The 19,580-nt window shown below is 39.7% G+C and overlaps 1 protein-coding gene across 4 annotated transcripts in view; it reads left to right on the top strand.

Moving 5' to 3' along the window:
- Positions 1 to 19,580, top strand: part of GPD2 (glycerol-3-phosphate dehydrogenase 2) — a 232,884-nt gene that overhangs the window by 181,872 nt on the left and 31,432 nt on the right. For all 4 annotated transcript variants that reach the window (XM_049615622.1, XM_049615624.1, XM_049615623.1 and 1 more), the window contains 2 exons: positions 13,064 to 13,228; positions 14,058 to 14,202. In XM_049615622.1, coding sequence (XP_049471579.1) covers positions 13,064 to 13,228; positions 14,058 to 14,202 — 310 coding nt within the window. The remainder of the gene's footprint in view (positions 1 to 13,063; positions 13,229 to 14,057; positions 14,203 to 19,580) is intronic.

The raw sequence follows: 19,580 nt of genomic DNA, 5'->3' as shown, positions 1-19,580 counted from the left end.
GTATACATTGTGAAAGGATACTCATTGAGTTACAAAATTTTAACTTTTTATTCTCAAAATGTGCAAAGGTATACAAAAGGAGAAGAGAATTTTGGACTTAAACGTACTGTCTCCACCTAGAACAATTGTCAACTCATGGGTAATCTTAACCTATTTTTTTTCCTTTCCCCTTCTCTCTCTCTCTCTCTCTCTCTCTCTCTCTCTCGTATTTTTTCCCTCTAGAGCAGAGGTCAAATCCCTGCCTGCCTCTTATTTTGTGGGCTGAGAATGATTTTTACATTTATAATGGTTAAATTATGTGGCACAAAATTGTATAAAATTTACATTTTAGCATGTTCATTTGTTTAGGTAATGTCCACAACAGAGTTGAGTACATCAATAGAGATCATACAGCCTTTACATAAAAAGTGCACCATCCCCAACTTAGAACATTTTAAAGTATAGTTAACTTATAAGGGCATTCTTCTTTTTTTTTAAACTTTTATTTAAAAAAACCAAAAAGCCGTTATTACAGCCAACCTGATCAAAGACAATTTTCAGTATCCTCCAGTATATCCATGTTCAAGTTTTATATGAGATGTAGTTTGGCCAGCTAGAAGTTGAAGTATCATTAAAGGACAGAATAATGAAATAAAATGTGTGTGTGTGTGTGTGTGTGTGTGTGTGTGTGTGTAAAGGGATTTTTTTTAAACTCAGAAATGTGCATTTTCTTTTTTTTTTTTTTTAACTTTTTTAATGCTTATTTATTCTAAAGAAAGAGAGAGAGAAAGAGAGACCGAGTGTGAGTGGAGGAGGGACAGAGAGAGAGGGAGACACAGAATCTGAAGCAGGTTCCAGGCTCTGAACTGTCAGCACAGAGCCCGACGCTGGGCTTTAAACTCACGAACTGTGAGATCGTGACCTGAGCTGCAGTCGGACGCTTAACCCACTGAGCCATCCAGGTGCCCCTGAAATGTGCATTTTCAAATGAGGTAATAGAATGCAGTTATCTAAGTTATTTTTCTTTTTTTTTTTTAATTTTTTTTTGTTTAATGTTTATTTATTTATTTATTTTTATTTTTTTTTTATTTTTCAACGTTTTTTATTTATTTTTGGGACAGAGAGAGACAGAGCATGAACGGGGGAGGGGCAGAGAGAGAGGGAGACACAGAATCGGAAACAGGCTCCAGGCTCCGAGCCATCAGCCCAGAGCCTGACGCGGGGCTCGAACTCACGGACCGCGAGATCATGACCTGGCTGAAGTCGGACGCTTAACCGACTGCGCCACCCAGGCGCCCCTGTTTATTTATTTTTTGAGACAGAGAGAGAAAGAGCATGAACAGGGGAGGGTCAGAGAGAGAGGGAGACACAGAATCTGAAACAGGCTCCGGGCTCCGAGCTGTCAGCACAGAGCCCGATGCGGGGCTCGAACCTATGGACCGCGAGATCATGACCTGGACCAAAGTCAGACGCTCGACCGACTGAGCCACTCAGGCGCCCCAGTCTAAGTTCTTTTTCTAGCCTTTTTAAAAGTATGGGTAGTCATACTGAGTCATTGGCAATTTACAACTCAAGCTATTTTCTCAAAGTAGAATATCTTTTTTCTTACTATGGCTAGTTTATTTTTTCTCCTCCGTGTTTAACTTTACAGAAGAACAAATCTGTTGGCTTTAAAAATATGGCTAGAGCATCTGGCATAGTATTTGATGATTGTGTTTGCAATATTGACATCATTTCATTGATAACTGCATTGTGCATAAACTTTGTCTTTTCATCTATGTATTCTACTAGCTGTTAAGAGGTAGTTAAGTGGCAGCAAAGCAAGGGCTATGTCAAGCTCATTCTCACAGCCTTTACACCTCAGTCTTCTGCCTCAGCATATGATCGTGATTGTAAAGGTTGAGAGTATCTATTATTTTCATTTCTCTCAGGGTGGTCAGGCTCTGCTAAGTTGATGATTACTAGCCAAACTCACAGGCTATTGAATTATAAATGGATTATTTTAGACAACAGATAGGTTAACACCTTCCAACATACCAATTGTCCTTGTTGCAGGTAAATTGGTGGTGGTGATAGTTGGGGTGGATAGAACTAAGTCCCTGCTCTTCATTTATTGATTCTTATGGGAAACCAAATACCCCTTGTAGATCAGATGAGTCATAATTACTGTTGGAAAAAAAAAAAAAAAATCCAGTAGGGCAAACTTACTTGAATAACCAAACTAAGATCAGAATTTTGCTTAGTAAATATCAAGTTCAAGTAGAAGCTGTTGGATATTCTTACTACAATTTGAAACAATGCCTGTTAGATCTATTTGTCAAATGAGTCTGAGGTTTTGTTTTTATAGTTAAAAAGAGTTCAATTCTTACTTGTCTTCCTCTTTTAGAGTTTCAAGCCCCAAATAAAGTTTCTCAGTAAACACTGAATGTGGGTTACTAAGAGATATTCTGATAACTGAGGAATATTTATGATTTGGATAACAAATAAAAGACTATCTCAAACAAAAGGGAAGGGAAGGTAAATTTAGTAGAAGGGAATGTTTTTTAACAGTAATAGCTTCATTCTTAGAAGGCTTCCCAGTTGACAAATGCTTCCGATTATGGATTAATCGGATCATTGCAGTTACTCTAGAAGGTCGGCACAGAGCTTGGTGTTAACTTTATTTTGCAGATGAAGAAACAGACTCTGAGGGGCAGAAGGACCAGGCCCAGAATCAAGTCAGTCTGTGGCATGTGGGTCCTGAACGCAGGTATTCTGAGTCTCCAGCCCCCGGGTTCTCCCCGAGCGCCTAGAATTAGCCTGCTTTTCATGTTAATGTGACAGTACGCATTCTCTTCAATCAGTACATTGGGGTCTGGTCAGACTGATTTGATAACAATTTGATAAGGTGTGGAATCTTCCTGTGATTAGAGAGAGAAATCTGATAAGATACAGGACTCGCCATGCAACAGATAAAGGTTCTCAAAAGGCTGCTTCCAGTTAGAATTCCCCAGCCGGCCCTCAGCACACGGTTGCATGTATTTATTATGTAGCTCACACTCAGAATGGCCCCTGGGGCCGGTTGAACCATTCCAGCTGGTTTGTAAAAAGTTGTGTGCATAAACTCACACACAAATGAGGAGACGGGCACTGAAAGGTGGCTTCGTGTAAGTGAAAGCATTCTTTCACTCACTTTTGCCTGTCCCGTTTCCCATTAAAGGGCTTCTGCTTTGTTACAGAATTAGATTCTCAAGTTTCCAGTTCGTGTCTTTGAAGTTTTATGAGCGCTATGTAGAAAATTGGTAGAGCTGGCAGGAACCTGAGAGATCTCAAAGTTCCATTCTGTGGCTCAAGCGATGAGGAAACTGAGGCAGGGGTTGGGACTTGCCTCGAGTTTTAGGCACAGGCCTTGAGCAAGAGGCAGAAATGCTGGGAAGGCTGAAGACATAGCCTGAAAAATGAGGGACCCAAAATTATTTGTGGCAACCAACGCCACAGATGCCATCCTGTGCCTGCACTGGTCCACCGAAGACTTTTAGTGCTGATTATTGTGTGTCACATCTTGTTCTGCCATCGCTGCAGGCGTCTCTGCCACTGCCACCCCCTAGAAAGGGGTGATGCTGCTGCTGTTTGCCTCCCCCTTCATGTTGGATTTCTCATGGTCCCATGCTCTGGGTCACTAGCTCTAGGTTGAAGTCTGTGTCGAGAGCCTCTGATTGGAGCCAGGTCGGAAGCCTGAGTCTCAGCGGACCTTCTTTCTCTCCCGTGGGAGGTGGAGCCTTGAGCCCCTCTGTGAAACTTACATGGTGGAGAGAAGGGAGTTAGTTGCTGGGAAGCAAAAGCAAACAATATCCAGACCATTAGCTGTAATAGGAATACGCCCGGTTAGCGGCTGCTGGAGGAATTAGAACTTGGTTCTTTTGATTTTTCCCAATTTGTAGCAAGTGTTGATCTCCTTTATAAAAACTGGCAGAGACTCCCTACTTTTAAGAGAAAATGAAGTCAGCTGCATTAAGATTTGGTTATTCTGATATTTTGAAATGCTTATCCTGTCAATGCTGTTTTCCACTGGATTGAAAACCATTTCCCTGTCTTTCTATCCACTGTGGCATACGAAAAAGAATAGTTGTTCCTCAGTGGTAAAAAGTGATGAGAGAGAAAAAGAGCAAACCGTATTCACGAAGTGCAGAGATTAGAGATCAGTTGTTACACATTTCAAAAAAAGTTTGTCACAATGAGCGGTAAACCATTTTGAACTAGAAAGTAAACACAGCATTTTTGTTTTTATTTTTAAAGTATTTTAGGTTGTAGCCATATCTTCCAATTAAGGTGTAAAGCCATCTTGACTTTCCAGGAAAAAAATTTTTTTTTTTACCTTTTAATAATAGTTAATATTTGTTGAGAGCCATTATGTTGTAACATACATTAGTTATCTTACTTATTCCTCACATTAACCCCATGTCAACCCCATTGTCATTCCCCTTGTGTAGATGACCGAATAGAACCTTAGATGAAGCAACTAGCGTCAGGTCTCAGCATTGGTAGGGAATGGACTTGACCACAAGCACACGTTCCTATGAAATACACCTTGCAATCTTCTTAGAACATAGGAGAGACAAGAAGATGTGTCTGGGGTGCTATTCTTGGTGATATCTTAGGAAAACGGCAGAGGAAAGAGAAAGGAAATATGGTTAAGTATTGAAGAGCCTTTTTGGAACTTGTGACTTTTCCAAGTTAGACTGAAAATTTGCTCTTGTATCGCAGAACCCTGGAGCGGCCGGACCAATCTGTTTTAATTTCTGCTCCCCACAGTGATCCTGAGCTCCATGCCTGGCACATAGTAGGTGTTTGTGAAACATTGGTAAGAGAAATAAATCTCAAGCATCCTCAGGACAGTTATTTTGGGTTAAGATGCCACTCCTCCCAGACCATAGGGCTCAGGAAATGAAGGCCCTCACCGTCAAAGCTAGATATGCTAAGATAGTGAATCAGTGGCTTTAGTGCATTTCACAAACAACCGAGGAAGATTACCTCTGGTTTTAGGCCACATATTGTAAGGTCTATAAAAGCCTCTCTATAGTGTGTCTGGCTGACTGACTTTACAACTTCATTTCAATTAATTTTTGTCTCATTACTTTTCTCTTTTTCTCCCTTCAAAGTACAAAAGCCTGTTTTTGGCTTGTCCTAGAGAGAGAATTAATTGCCCTGGGGAGGCACCCAAGGGGAGGGGTCTTCACTGTAAATTGATGTATAGCGCATTTTTGCACATATATGGATAATGCACACCCAGAGCATTCCGTTTGCAGTTACATGTGGTTATATTTTTGTTCAACTCTAGCTAGATTCCCAAGTGTCTGAAAAGTAGAAAACTTACTCTTCATTAGGTTCCTTTAAAACTTTTTTCAAGAAAGGAAAGTCCTGAGGGTATAGAAACTTTACGTACTTCAATATGTCACGTTAAGGCACTTCACAATGTTTCGTTTACAGGAGGCCAAAGACCACAGATCCACGCTGATTGCTAATTATTCAGATTGTAAATAGCTTGTTCAAGAACTTAGGGTGAGACAAAAGAAACAGGAAGGAACAAAAGGCCCACAATAATGAAAAGGATATTGTGAAGAGAAAGGCTGGGTAGAATTATGATGCAGGTCACATCCTGTGCCTGTATTTAATTGTACCTTTGTATTTAATAATAAAAATGATTACATGCTCCGTGCTAACAGGTGTCCCTTCCGGAGAACGGTAGTATGGATAAGTGACAGCAAATTACTCCAATTCATAAACTTTGAATATGATGCTTTTATTTTGAGTTTTTCCGGGCTATACTAGAAGACATTTTCTGCAGAAGTATACATCAAACCAAGATGATTTTAACACTTAATTCCTGATAAGTATGTGTAAAATACAGATGAATACTTTGAAGTACGCATGAGAAAAAAAGTTACTTTACAGGCCCTATTTAATGAAACGGGGTTGTGCTAATGCCACGTCGCATTTCTGATAGTTTATGCTTCATATAAGCTTTGGATATAATTGCAAATTAGCAGTGATTAAAGTTTATAGTTGGTGGTCTTGCTGTTAGGGCTTAATTGCCTTGTCTGCATGTTCTCTATTTCTTGTTAATCTGGGCTGCCTCTCCTGACTGCCCTGCCTAAAATATAACTCCTGCACCAAGGATTTGCTCTCCCTGCCCCAGATTTTTCCCTCCATTGCCATTGTTGTGATTTCTAATTGTCTTATCAGCTGATTTTAGTTGATTTCATCCGTCTTCCCATTAGAGCGTGGTTCCATAATGCAAAAGACTAGGGTAATCTTATTCTCCCTACTCAGTGGACCCCTAAGCCTAGCATCGTGTCTGGCTCACAATATGTACTCAGTAGTTGTTAAAGGGATCTGCCTCCTGCTGTCCTAATCATACATCAAACCCTCGCTTGCTTTAACTTTACCACTGGCCTTCTCCTTCTGCTTGTGTTTTCACCAGAGATCTTGCGATAGAAGACATCCTGTTTCTACTGTCTGCTGGGCAGCTAGGTAGAGAGACAGTAGTTCCTTGGTTTAGTGGAGACCACAGCTATGGAGGGTAGAGTTGAGTGGTCAGCAGCTGTTCCTAGAATCTCTTAGTCTTGAGCACATTTCCCTTATTTGAGCAGTCTCTGACCTGTGATTTCTATAATCATGTACATTTACTCATTTATTCACTCAGCGCATTTTTGAATATCTACCAGGCAGCAAATGCTGTGGTAGGTACTAGGAAAGCAAAATGGAATAAGGTGCACTCTGTTCTTTTAGGAACATGTTATTAGAACCAAGGCTCTCTAGACCTGAAACGGTGCCTCTTTAGGGGTCTGTTGGAGACCTGATTTCTAGCACAGTTTCTGACACATTAAAAGCATTAGTACATATTTGCTCAATAAGTGACTGAGCGTTGAATGCAAATATTTAGAAAATAGTTTGTGCTGTAAAAAGTGTAGGTTCAAAGTGTGACGGAAGCAGAGAGTAGAAAAGGCTATTGGGCCTGAGAGGAGTCAGGGCAGGTTTCATGAAGAAAAGATGAAAGTTGAATAGGCTACCAGGTAGGATAGGATGTCTCATGGAGTAGGGACAACGTAAGCAAAAAGAACAGCAGAGGCGTTTCAAAATGGTACTAGAGTCAGCCCAGAGATTTAGAGTCCGTGTGAGGAGGTCATGGGCTTTGAGGCTCTTGGAACCATTAATTCCCTTATTCAGGTACCTCTTGATCTAACTAGCTCTCTGGCACAGCCTAATCATCTTACTCCCATTTATTTTATACCATTTCTATGGGAAAATGAGTTGTGTTCAAAAATCACCATCTTAGAAGGCAGTTTTGAAGATAGAACCTATTTTTAATCAGGATTAATTTTATTAGAAAATTGGCTACACTGCCTGTGTAAATTATCTATCGCCACAATTCCACATAACAAACAACCATAAACCCCCAAGAGTATGAAAACAGTTAGGATTTATTGTTCATGCACTGGGGTGGTCCTCTAGGTGGTTCTTCTGATCTTGTCTGGGGTTGGCTCAGGGATTCTTCTGGTTTCCCCAGAATTTGCACTAGTGTCTAGAGGTGTTGACTGCCAACCGATGCAGATTGGCCTTGGCCGAGATGACTGGGGGCAACTTGCCACATGCCTCTCATCGCCCTCCTGGTACCAGCAGCCTAGCCTGGGTGTGTCTTTTGGCTTTGTAGAGCCTCCTTTTTAAAATCACATCGATTAGTATCCCATTGACCCAAACAATTTCACGTGGCTGAGTCCAGGGTTAGAGTGGGAGAGGACACTGAAGATTCATAGCAAAGGGTTACAGGGAGGTATGAGGAATTTTTTGCAATATAGCATAGCCCACAAAAGTCATTCGAATCAAGATTTTACTGTAATTGTAGAACTAATGGAAGAATTTAATTTCCAGTTTTATTTTTCTGATTTCCTTTATAAAGTACCTGCCGTTTGGTCTTCATTCATGCCCTTTCTCCTTTTCGACATGCTGGGCCAAAGTGAGAGAGGCCAGAAATGAGGAGTAGGTTGAAGTGAAATCTTGAAAGGGGTAGTTAGCTATTGAGGACTAACCATTACATGCACTGTATAATTTCAGAAGTGCTACCCAGTTCCTCTCCTTGTCTAGGACCCTGAAGCCCTGAGGAGTCCCCCTAAACATATGACCCTGTCCTTACAAGTCCAGAGCCATTCTCCACCATATGTGGTAAGGTGCATCCTCCCTTAGCTGCTTCATGAGCCTCCCTGATCCCTGCCATGCTCCACACAAATAATCACCTTTATAAATAATGTACTTTTGGAAATTGCATTGTTGCCACAATAGACTGTCAGAAGTATGTTCTCATGTTGAGTTTTCCTTTTCAGTTTTATTCATCCTATGAACTTAAGCCAGATTTTGTAATCCCCTCACACACACACACCCACATGTGCACGCGCGCGCGCGCGCACACACACACACACACACACACACACATCCCTTTTCTACTCTGCTTCTACCTGCACTCTTCCCATCAGAAAGGGAAATTTTAAGTATAATCATTATATTAAATCAGCTCAAGTTTAGTAGGTTAGCCTTTGAATTGTCTTTGGCAGACTGCTAAGGAGAAGGTGCCCAAGAGGTCATTGTGACACCGTCAGTCTGAGAGAATGAATCAGGCCCTGTGGATTTTGTTAGGAATGGGATTTGAGCTTTAAGGAAGTGTTCTTTCTTTCAAGCATCCTTTCTCCCCCTGCCAGAAGTAGTCATATGATTGCCCAAGACCCAGATCAGGCATAGGGAGATGGAAGGAAATATTCTCAACATTTCAACAGTGGCAGGTTTTATTGATGTTGAAGTCATGGACAGGTGTTATTTTAATCAAGAGCTTTTTTTTTTTTTTTTTTTTTTCCCTAAAGGCTAGACTTTCTATACAGATTTCTGGGTCCATAGTTAGGTCTGTGCACTGTAAATGGCCATTTTAAACAGACGCTGTATTAAAAGAAGATTATATGTAGAATTTCAGGACATCATAGAATTTTAGATCTGCACAACCAGGAAAATGCCAGGAAATTTGTTACCTAGGGTTTTTGTGTGTTTACTCATTCTTCACATCCTTTACACATTCAGGGATTATATCTTTTTTTTTTTTTTTTTTCCAGCTATTTTGCATGTTCACTTAGTTGCTAAACTCTGAAACCCTCTGAGGACAGCGATGCTGCTAGTCTCCAAAATATTTACGTTTGAGGCCTATCTTTTCCACGATCACATTCTAAAACACTTTTCACGTAAAATACCTCTCACTATCCTGTACGCAGGGCCATGGAGAATTAAGGCAAAATCATTCTCTACCGCCACTGACCTTCATTCTTTTGGGTAGGTTGATTTAATATTGTGTTTTTCTAAACAAGGGAAAAGTTACACCTTCCACCTCTTAGGAGCTTCCTCTCACACGAGTTGTAAGTTCAGTATGTGCACATATGTGAGATTTCAAGCGCAAAAGGAGAATAGAGTAGGAAACAGATTTTCACAGTCCCCGTCTGGGCCCTTGCGTCAGTGCCAATGTAAAGCTATTCACTGATCCGTGAGTAGTATCATGTTGCCTGGCTCTCAGGAAGCGGATTGGAAAATCCAAGCTTAATAAGCAGATCAATGGGGTGGGGGAGTTGAGATGATTGTATCACATTCCAGTGACATGCAGTGTTGTCAAAAACGTTGTCTCCAGACACAAAATTACAGGAGGCATATAGATACCTTTCAAAATGTCAGCAAAGGGGGTTGGAGGGGGAATTTAGTTAAGAATAGTGGAAATTTACCATTTCTTCCAGGAAGCATACACTGAGAGCATCTGGGTATCTCAGGATAAAGGGTGAATTGAATGTGTGTTGGGGAGGAGAGCTACCAGGAATCCAAGGAGGTACATGAATTAACTGAATGTCCGCAGAGAAGGGAACTTCTGGGTGGAGATGTGAGCTCCTGGGGCCCGGAGGAAAGTCCAACTGCTGACTCCTCGGTTTTTAAGAACTTACAGTAGCTGTGTTTGCACTCCCCTGCAGAGCCAGGGGAAATATGTGGGGTCAGTCTTAAGGGAATCATTCATCACCATTTCTCCTCCTGTCACACTTATTCAACTTAAATATAAGGACTAGTTTGGGTTGAAGTTCAGATTTTCCACATTTCTGAGGTTTATCTGCTTCTCTCAAATTTCTTGCCACCAACTTATTGATGTCTGAAGTTTCTTTAACACGAGACAAAAACAATCCATTATTAGATACACAACTATAACTCTCTAAAGAATATTTATATATATATATATATATATATATATATATATATATATATAATATTCTTTATTTTTAAAGACTATATAAATCTATGAGACTGCAAATCTAAGGCTATAAATTAACCTGTTTATTTAACTCACAGAATGGAATTTGGCTAAACTTAATACATACTGGATACCTGTTCTGTGCTTGGCACTAACGAGGGGAAAAAAAAGGAAAAAAAAATGAATGAGAAAGGCTTTCTGCCTTGCCGTGAGTGGGATGAAGAGGTGGGAAATTGTCTGGTGACTACAGTGGGAGGTGAGCTCTGGGAGAAGAGTGACCACCCTGTGTCTCTTCACCAGTATGTTCTCTGCATTTATGTCAGTCCCTGACTCATAATCAAAGCTTATTATTTCTTTAAGTTGATGGATACATGGCTGAACATAATATCATAAGGGCTACTAAAAATGTATATACAAGATGTGATATTGACTCAGAATAAGGGATGAACAACTTTGCCTTGGAGGGACTCAGATATGGTGAGACTTCAAGGGGATATTTGAACCAGGTCACAAGGGATGAAGAGGAGTTTTCCAGAGCTTCCAGAATAGAATTTCAGCCAGAAGAATTAGCGTGGACAAACGCAAGAAGGTGTTAAGTGGCATGAATGTTGAGGGAGTTGCAAAAATGTAACAATCCTAAGTAGTAAGTATAATGGGAGTGGAAGAATTATGGCAGGTGAGGATCATCCCAGGAAGGGCCGTCCTTCATAAGTGCCATGCTGATTTGAGTCAAGGCAGGGGCTCCTGGGTAGCAGGGTGGGTGGGCATGGGAGATAAGGACCAAAGAAGCTTCTTTCCTCCTCACACTTTGAACGGACGATCTTGTTTACCTTAAAAGTCTCAGGATTTGGAAATTAATTGAGGCATTTCTTAGTATAGAAGCAACAGAGCTTGATCAAGTATACCAATGCTGTTCCAGTGAGACTTTATATTTTGATAAGGTATTAAAAGAGAGATTTTGTGTGTTCAAAGCTTAGAGTTTTGTTACTGGATGATTGTGTAATAGATACACTGCTTTATGAAGTAATCTGTCAGTTAACAAATGGGTTTTCTGCCTGGTCCCTTTCAATAGTGACTTCTGTGTAGGATTTAAGAGAGTTAATATACACATGGCTTTCCAGAGACTTGTCCAGTGTGTAAATCAAGGCACACCTGGTGGGGTGTGAGGCTTGCTACCTTATAAACATGGCTTGGATTTCTTGTACTGCCCATAGGGTGTTTCATTGTTAGGTACATAAATCTCCCAGAAGGATTGGATAGGATGGGTACTCTCTTTAATTTAGAGATAAGATCTATAATGGAATTCTCAGTGTCTTTGGTCTGTTTGCATGCATTTAACTTGGTGGAACATATTCCAATTTTAAATGAGCCCTACATTAATAGAAGTTGGTTTCTTAGACTTAACTTTAAATGTGTCTGCTATTTTAATAGCAACTTTAGAGTCAAACTGAGTTGAAATTGATACAAATGCTACCAGTCTTTCTTCCCACTGAATTCAGCTACCGCCGCTGTTGTTTTCCTTTCTTCCTCTACTTTCATTCTATTAATTTTGGGATGAAATAGCCCCTTATTCTGCATGTTGAAGTTTAATGTATGTTCTCTACTGATAGAGGACTTAATGGAGAGGGAAAGGCTCTTGGCTGATTGTATTAGTTCAGCAGTTTTAGAATAAGATGTTTGTGGGGAGGGGTGGCAGAATCTTTAGTCATTGATTCTCTCTTTATAACTTTGCCCTTTTAGCTGGAACAGATTACCTGTGCAGGGCTTCTGGCCCTGCACAGGCGGAATCACAAGGAAGAAACTTTACATAAACCATTTATACTAAATGTTTGGTATGCTGGCAACATAAATCAACAACAATATCCATTACAAATTCATCCCTTTATCAGTATTATCTTGATAGAACTGATCCCAGTGTGTGGGAATTTGAACCCTGATTCAATACATCTAGCCCTGAGTAATTAATTATTCAGGGCACAGAGAACCTGGCCCCTGCAATGTAGAGTAATTCTTCCTGGTCAGCGTGAACTCCACTGGCAATAATAAATAGAAAACGTCTCTAGTGATGCCAGTATTTTAAAGTGATTAATCATCTTCCCCCACCCACCCCCCTTCACCTCCCTCTTAGTTTTCTTTAACTAGGATTTTTCAGCAATAAATCTTTAACAATACAGGTAGGAATTGTTCTGTAATTAAATTTTGCCCTGCTTAATTTCTTACCTTTTATGTGTGATTAAAAAAAAAATGTTACATTTTAAGGAGCTCTGATCAAGAGTCAAACCAAGAAAAATCCTTTTATAGAATGCATAGAGATGCTCTATGGGGGATTAAGCTCTTGATTTTGAATATTAGATAGAGCACATACTCATAAAAATTGTTAATCAACACCAGTTGGGGTGTCAAATATTCTGAGGTTTTGAATTGCTTCACTTTCATGCATACGGGTTGTCTGTATTAGGAAAAGTCTGACATGTACATATGTTCCCGAGCTGCGAGAATAATTACTTACTTCTTAACTTTCAGCTAATTGATGTGAGCTCCGTACGAAAGGGGTATTTTTTGCCCTTTCGGCGGTATACAAAAGTGCACTTGGTGAAATGGCAGGTAAATGCCTGGCCGAGAACGACCATGTATTTTTAAATCATGCCCTATAGAGCTGACCAGCCATCATGTAGATTCTGGGTGACAGGGACAGATGTGACATATCTGTTGTGACACACTTCTGTTCCACCAGTCTGTGGCTCGAGGTGACTCCTGTCCCTCCTCTGATGCTTTCCCCTGCTGCAGGACAACACAACGATGCACGGATGAACCTTGCCATTGCCCTCACTGCTGCCAGGTACGGGGCTGCCACAGCCAATTACATGGAGGTTGTGAGCTTGCTCAAGAAGACAGACCCCCACACGGGGAAAGAGCGAGTGAGCGGTGCACGGTGTAAGGACGTGCTCACAGGTATGCCGAGGCCCTAGCGGGAAGGTCTTTCTTAGCATCTTGCCTCGCCGATGTAATGACTGAATCATAATTTTTCTGTCACTTCTCTTTTATTTAAGCCAGATTTCAGAGTCATATTAATTATATTCCTTATTGTCAACAATGACTGGTTTAACATGAAAATTTTCCCTTGTGGTACTTGGCAATTTTTCCCCTTTGGGTTAAATAACAATAATGATAATGATAATAATAAATGCCCACAAAATTCCCACAGCTAGGAAGGTATTCCGCTTTCTGGACAAAAACATGTTATTAATAAAATTAAATAAGCATGCCAAGTTTCAAAGTAAGTGACACAGGCAGTGCATTTATACATCGTTAGAGTCAATCACTTTACCTTTGGTTGGATTTTCCATTCTTGTCCTGGTTCTGTGGCCACGTAGGCAGAGCTTCACAATCACCTCATTTCCTTGAACAAAACCAACACTGAGACCTATGTTGTCTCACGGCAGCACTGTTTACACATTTGAGTTTTAGGGAGAAAGCGGATTATTTACTCACCCGGCTTTCTTCACGTTTGGCGCTCAGATGCCGGGCACTTTGCAAAATAGACTGAGAACCGAGATGACGAAGTGGCACGTTCTTTCTTCGATTTGGACTTGTGTTGGGTAGACCGACTCGGATGCAAGCCCTTTGTGTGGCTTTTCAGTAACTCTGGCTGCTCGTGTCCCTTCATGTGGTGCACAGTGTACTTCGCCATAGGTTAAGTTTATAGGTAAATTAATAACCCAAAGCATCGGTGAGCAGGGAAACAAATGGGGTGTGTGATTGATGCTGCTTTCTTTCACAGGGCAGGAATTTGATGTGAGAGCCAAATGCGTTATCAATGCTACGGGACCTTTCACAGACACCGTGCGCAAAATGGATGATAAGAACGCCGCAGCTATCTGCCAGCCGAGCGCTGGTGTCCACATTGTGATGCCTGGTTATTACAGGTAACTGTGTGCCAACTCGGCACCCTTGCAAGGGGGACAGGAAATCGGTTGCATTTATTCTTTCAGCACACTTTTTTTTTTTTTTTAAAGCTTCTTCATTTATTTTTGAGAGAGAGAGAATGAGAGTGAGAGAGCGAGAGCACGAGCTGGGAAGGGGCAGAGAGAGAGAGGGAGACACAGAACCCGAAGCAGGCTCCAGGCTCCGAGCTGCCAGCACAGAGCCCGATGCGGGGCTCGAACCCACAAACTGAGATCGTGACCTGAGCTGAATTCCAAAGCTTAACCAACTGAGCCACCCAGGTGCCCCTCAGCCCACTTTTCTTACTGGATGGTCTAGCTTCCTGTTCAAAATGAGGAGAAATAAGCAAAGGAACTCTTCCAAAACACAAAATACAATCCAGACTTGGGAATTTCTTAGCTTTTACGGCAATACTCACTTCTAGGGGTTAATGATTTGGGATCTATTGTACTTTCTTCAGTGTACTCACCTTCAGAAAATACGCCTTAGTGTTTTTGAATGTTAATTAAAATATTAAGAGTGAATTTTGTAAAAAAAAAAAAAAATTCCACGAAGGGCATATTTTAATTAAAACACTAAAAACATAATTTTATAAATACTCAAATTGGCTTATGAAGAATCTGAACATGAGGACCTCTTATGTACTCTTATGTTTATGACTTTTGAAATGCGTTGTGAAAACTGTCACAGCAAGTCAAATTGGATATGATTTCTGATCTCTCATATTAACAAAGATAATTGTCGGAGAAATGGGTAGGGAGAGAGATGAAACAAAGATACCTATTCACTGAAATTCATTGAACTTGACTGATGGGCACATTGCACTATTCTTTTTTATTATATTTTTGAAATTTTTAACAAATTAAAAAAGAAACATTTAGAGGGTTTTAGTTAAGAAATTAATTATAATTGGATCTCATGGACATTTCAAGACTTCTGTGGAAAAAAATCATGTAACCATGACGAGAGTATGGAACATACCATTTTTATCTCCATATGTGGTAAATCCAGTAGGCAAACTAGTAATTTTGATGGAGTAATGATCTATGCTCCTGGTATTCACTATGATATTATCTATAGTTGAAAAATATTAGAAACTCCTTAAGTGCTAACCTTAATAGAATGGATAAGTTAATTGTGGCATATCTGCACAAGGGAATATTATATAGTCATTAAAACTTGTAATTATAAATAACTTTAATGTTTTAGGAAAACAGTAACGATACCCTGTTAGTTTAGAATGAAGGATGTAAGATTAAATGTGTAATGTGATCTCAACACTGCGTAAATATAGAAAAAAAGACTACAAGGAAATACATCAAATACTAACGGTGATTATCTCTAGGTAATACGATTATGGGTAACAGTTAAAGGTGGTAATTTCTAGGTAACGTGGTTAGGATGAGAGTGATCTCTTCCATGTTTTAATACATTTCTGTAAAGTTATATCAGTCTTTTAATATTTGATTAAATGGATGAACAGAATCTGTATTTTGTTTAATATCTACATTCTCCTGGGATGCTATCCTGCTATGTTATGTGATGCTGCTGTTTCATCAGTTTTTCAATAACCAAATCTTCCCAAAAAGACTCCAGGATACACCTAATTTGTACCAAATTCACTTCTACCAAGAAAAATATTACACTTCTATTAAAAAAAATATGAAAGTCCATTTTTTATCCACCAACTTCTAAGATTTCTGTCTCATTTTTAAATGTCTATGTGTGATAAGTAGACCATCATTAGTATTTTAATTGAGGACTAAAGAAAGCAAGGTGTTTCAGTCTTGATAATAAAACTTTATGTAGCAGTACTTAATAGAGTTTTAAAATCTGGAACCGGAGTTTTGTTAAATGAAAAGTAGAGAAGTAAATACATGTAAATATGCAAATGTTTCTTGTATATAGAGAAGTTTTCAACAATAGTTTCATTCATAATCATATGCATCTATTTTGTATTAGATTAAAAATATGCAAAGACAGCTAGTTTATAAGGGTTTTTTTGGAGGGGTTTTTTTCTTTAATATCTTTTAGGCTATGGATATAAGACCTACGCTACAGACACACACATTTGCATATTTGTTTAGATCTTAGTAGATTCAGTATATCCTCATGTGTTATTATGTTTCATGTTTTCTTCACTATTGTCCTGCGATGTCAGAGGATTCATTATTCCCTAATTTAATTCTGCCACTTAATAGATATCATTTGGGGCAGGCCATTTGAATTTTGTAAACCTTAGTTTGCCCATCATTAAAATGGGGAGACAGGGGGTAAATTAAGCTGATACCTTGATGTAGTACTTGATGTTCACCACTTTACCTCTTACAGACTGTTTGGCCTTGGCAAGCTACTTCTTTCAGCTTCTGGTTCCTTATCTCAAGGTAGTACCTGATTTGTATACATTTTGGCAATGATCCTGCGATCCTTTGTATCTATTTTGTTGACTGCTCTTCATGCAGTGTCTAATAGTGACCAGTAAATATTTCCTGAATGAATCCTACTAACTTTTTTGTGTTAACTTGACCAAATAGAGATTGTTGCTTTTTTTAAAATTAAAATTCAATGTAACACCTATAAGGGATATTTTTGATATAGAAAAGTGAAACTATGAAAACAAAATATGATTCTTCATTTTATTGCTCAGATAACCCATGTATATAAAAATAAGTGTGTTAAAGTAATCGCTGTAGAAAATAGAAGGACACAAAAGGAAAAGTGAGAGCCTCTCTCTTCTTTCTCACGCCCCCCTGCCTTATTCCCCATTTCAGTTGTTCTCTGGTAATCAGTAACACTTCCTATGATTGCTTCTGTAAAACCGTGTGTTCATACTTGCACAAATGTCTATCCTTTTAAACATTTTACATGAAAGAGGTAATGCTACACCATATAGTTCTGTACTAAACTTTATAATACGCTAATAACAGAGTAGATAGGTGCTTTTAAAGAAATATAAATATATATCACCTGGATGTAATATTTTCAAAACAGGATGCCTTTCTTAATCCCCAGAATTTGTCATTAGCTTCAGGGCACCTCCCCATAAATCGTGAACGTGTGAGTTACAGCTGGGCCTGCTTCAGATGCAGTAAGTGATCTCATGCTACTTTGGGAGGAATTAATGTCCCCATTTTTAGCACCTTGAACTATAACCGCTATACCTCCTGTCAGAAACCTTCCGGGAGTGGTTTGCAGCCCAATTCCTGCTCAGGGTCTGCTGCAGATGAGCTCCTTAGTTTTGGATACTGGCCTGGATTAAGGGTTTATTCCCTTCTAGCCCTGACCTGCAGCCATCCCAGAGGGCTGGTTTTGCTCTCCATATCAATTCACTTTCTTGGGTGGGGCTGGGAGATGTCAGACTGAAATGACTGCCTGGGCTCATCAGTCAGTCACACTCAGTTATAGCTCGAGGGTTCCACTTGGCCCTCAGGGATGAGTCAGACCTCCTGGGCTGCCCCATACACTGGGTGGTGGCACCTTAAGGTCTAACATTTCCACTAGAACCTGATCAGTTTAGATATGCAGTGAGTCCAGTAGCCACTGATTTGTTGAGTGTAGGCTGCTAAACGTAAGGCAAGGACCATGTGTATGTCGTGTTGGGCTGTTTTGGGAGTATCTTTATGGCATTTGTTAACCTTGTTATGACCCTCAAAGACATGTGCCATGGTAGCAGACTTTTTTTGTTTGCATTATTTCAGTTTCCAAAAACCCAGAACACAGAAATCATTTAATTTTAAAGGTGTTGTTTAGTTTTTACATGAAGAACAAACCTGAAATTTCCATCAGAGTTGCGGTTAGATGCTCTTTTTAAAGCAGCCACAATGCACGATGACTTTACACACATGAAAATAATCATCTCCTCCTTCTACCTATAGGTGTTTTTTTACCCCTGACAAGAAGTCAGGTTTCTGGGGGGTGTTGTTGTGGTGGGGGTGGTTGTTGTTGTTTCTGTATTGCTGTGTGCATACTGTTAGCTCTAACACTGGTTGCTAAGTAGTTAACAATAAATTGATTTCAGTTGAAATAAGGGTACTTGAGGAAGGCAGTGGTCTGCTTGAGAAAAATGTTCATTATGTTTAATCCTAGACGCACACGTAAATTAGCAGCGTGGTTTTCCTCCTGATGTCAGTGAATCAGACATATTGAGGAATGACCTACGTGTCCCTGTCCCGTATAGACCATCACTACAGGTGCTCTCCATTTTCAAACTTTAGTGTGACCTTGCAGAACTAATCCTTCATAAGAAAACAAACGTTTCCCTAAGGGAGAGTATGAATTAGGTAATTTAGAACTGATGAAAGGTATTTCCAAGTGGATTCTTAAATTTTTATACCATTCATTACTAGCTTTGTCTTCCCTCTGTGCTTGTTAATTTTATGTTTGACACATATGTCTTCACTTAAGCAGTTGATTCTCTACAGGATCCAGTTATGCGTGTGTTGGTAACCATCACCTTCACCCTTTAAACTGCTTTTATTGCATTGGAAGGTTTTTTTTAAAGGATTCAGTAGTTGTGCTTTCCTAATAGCATTTCATGTCTAGGTTGTTGAATATAATAATTTTATGCAAAATTTTGTCAGGTTTATTGAGTTACTTAAGTACCTCATATGATATCTGCTCTATAAAATGATCATGCATAAAATATACCAACATATAATTTGTTCCTTAAATGTTAGGAGATGCAGTTTATTCTTTTGTTTCAACATGGTACTATTTATCAGATTGAAAGCTTGAACTCTGAATGAGTTAAGTCCCAGCCCCAAAGTGACTGATTTAATGTAAGGGCATATTAACCCAGGATCAAATCAGTTGCTTACAAACTACGTAATTAACTAGTGTCTTTTAAGATTTTTTTTAAGAGAGTCTTAGGAGAAACACAAAGAAAAAAATATAAAATATTCGATACTTATAGTTTTCAATATATAAAAATGAAAGTAAAATTATTTCCTTCAACCCTGAATGAAGATGAAATCTTAGCTGAAGGTTTAAATGATTGACCCACTTCTCTGATGCATTTTGCGTATGTTAAGTAGGACTGTGGCCCACTCTCTCCGTGTCTCTCACGGATCCTGTAGACAGTGGTTCTTTCTACAAAGGCTCTGTAGAAATGGCAGCATTTCCGGTACTCAGTCACGGCTCAGTCAGTTAAGCATCTGACTTCAGCTTAGGTCACGACCCCACGGTTGGTGAGTTCAAGCCCCATGTCGGGCCCTGTGCTGACAGCTCAGAGCCTGGAGCCTGCTTTGGATTCTGTGTCTCCCCCTCTCTCTGCCCCTCCCCTGTGTGCTTGCTCTCTCTCCCTCACAAAAAATAAACATTAAAAAAAAAAAAAAAAAAAAAAAAAAAAGGGGCGCCTGGG

The sequence above is a fragment of the Panthera uncia genome (genome assembly GCF_023721935.1).
Source record: "Panthera uncia isolate 11264 chromosome C1 unlocalized genomic scaffold, Puncia_PCG_1.0 HiC_scaffold_3, whole genome shotgun sequence".
Classification (NCBI taxonomy): domain Eukaryota; kingdom Metazoa; phylum Chordata; class Mammalia; order Carnivora; family Felidae; genus Panthera; species Panthera uncia.
The sequence above is the reverse complement of the archived record's forward strand: the minus strand, read 5'-3'. Positions and strand labels throughout refer to the sequence as shown.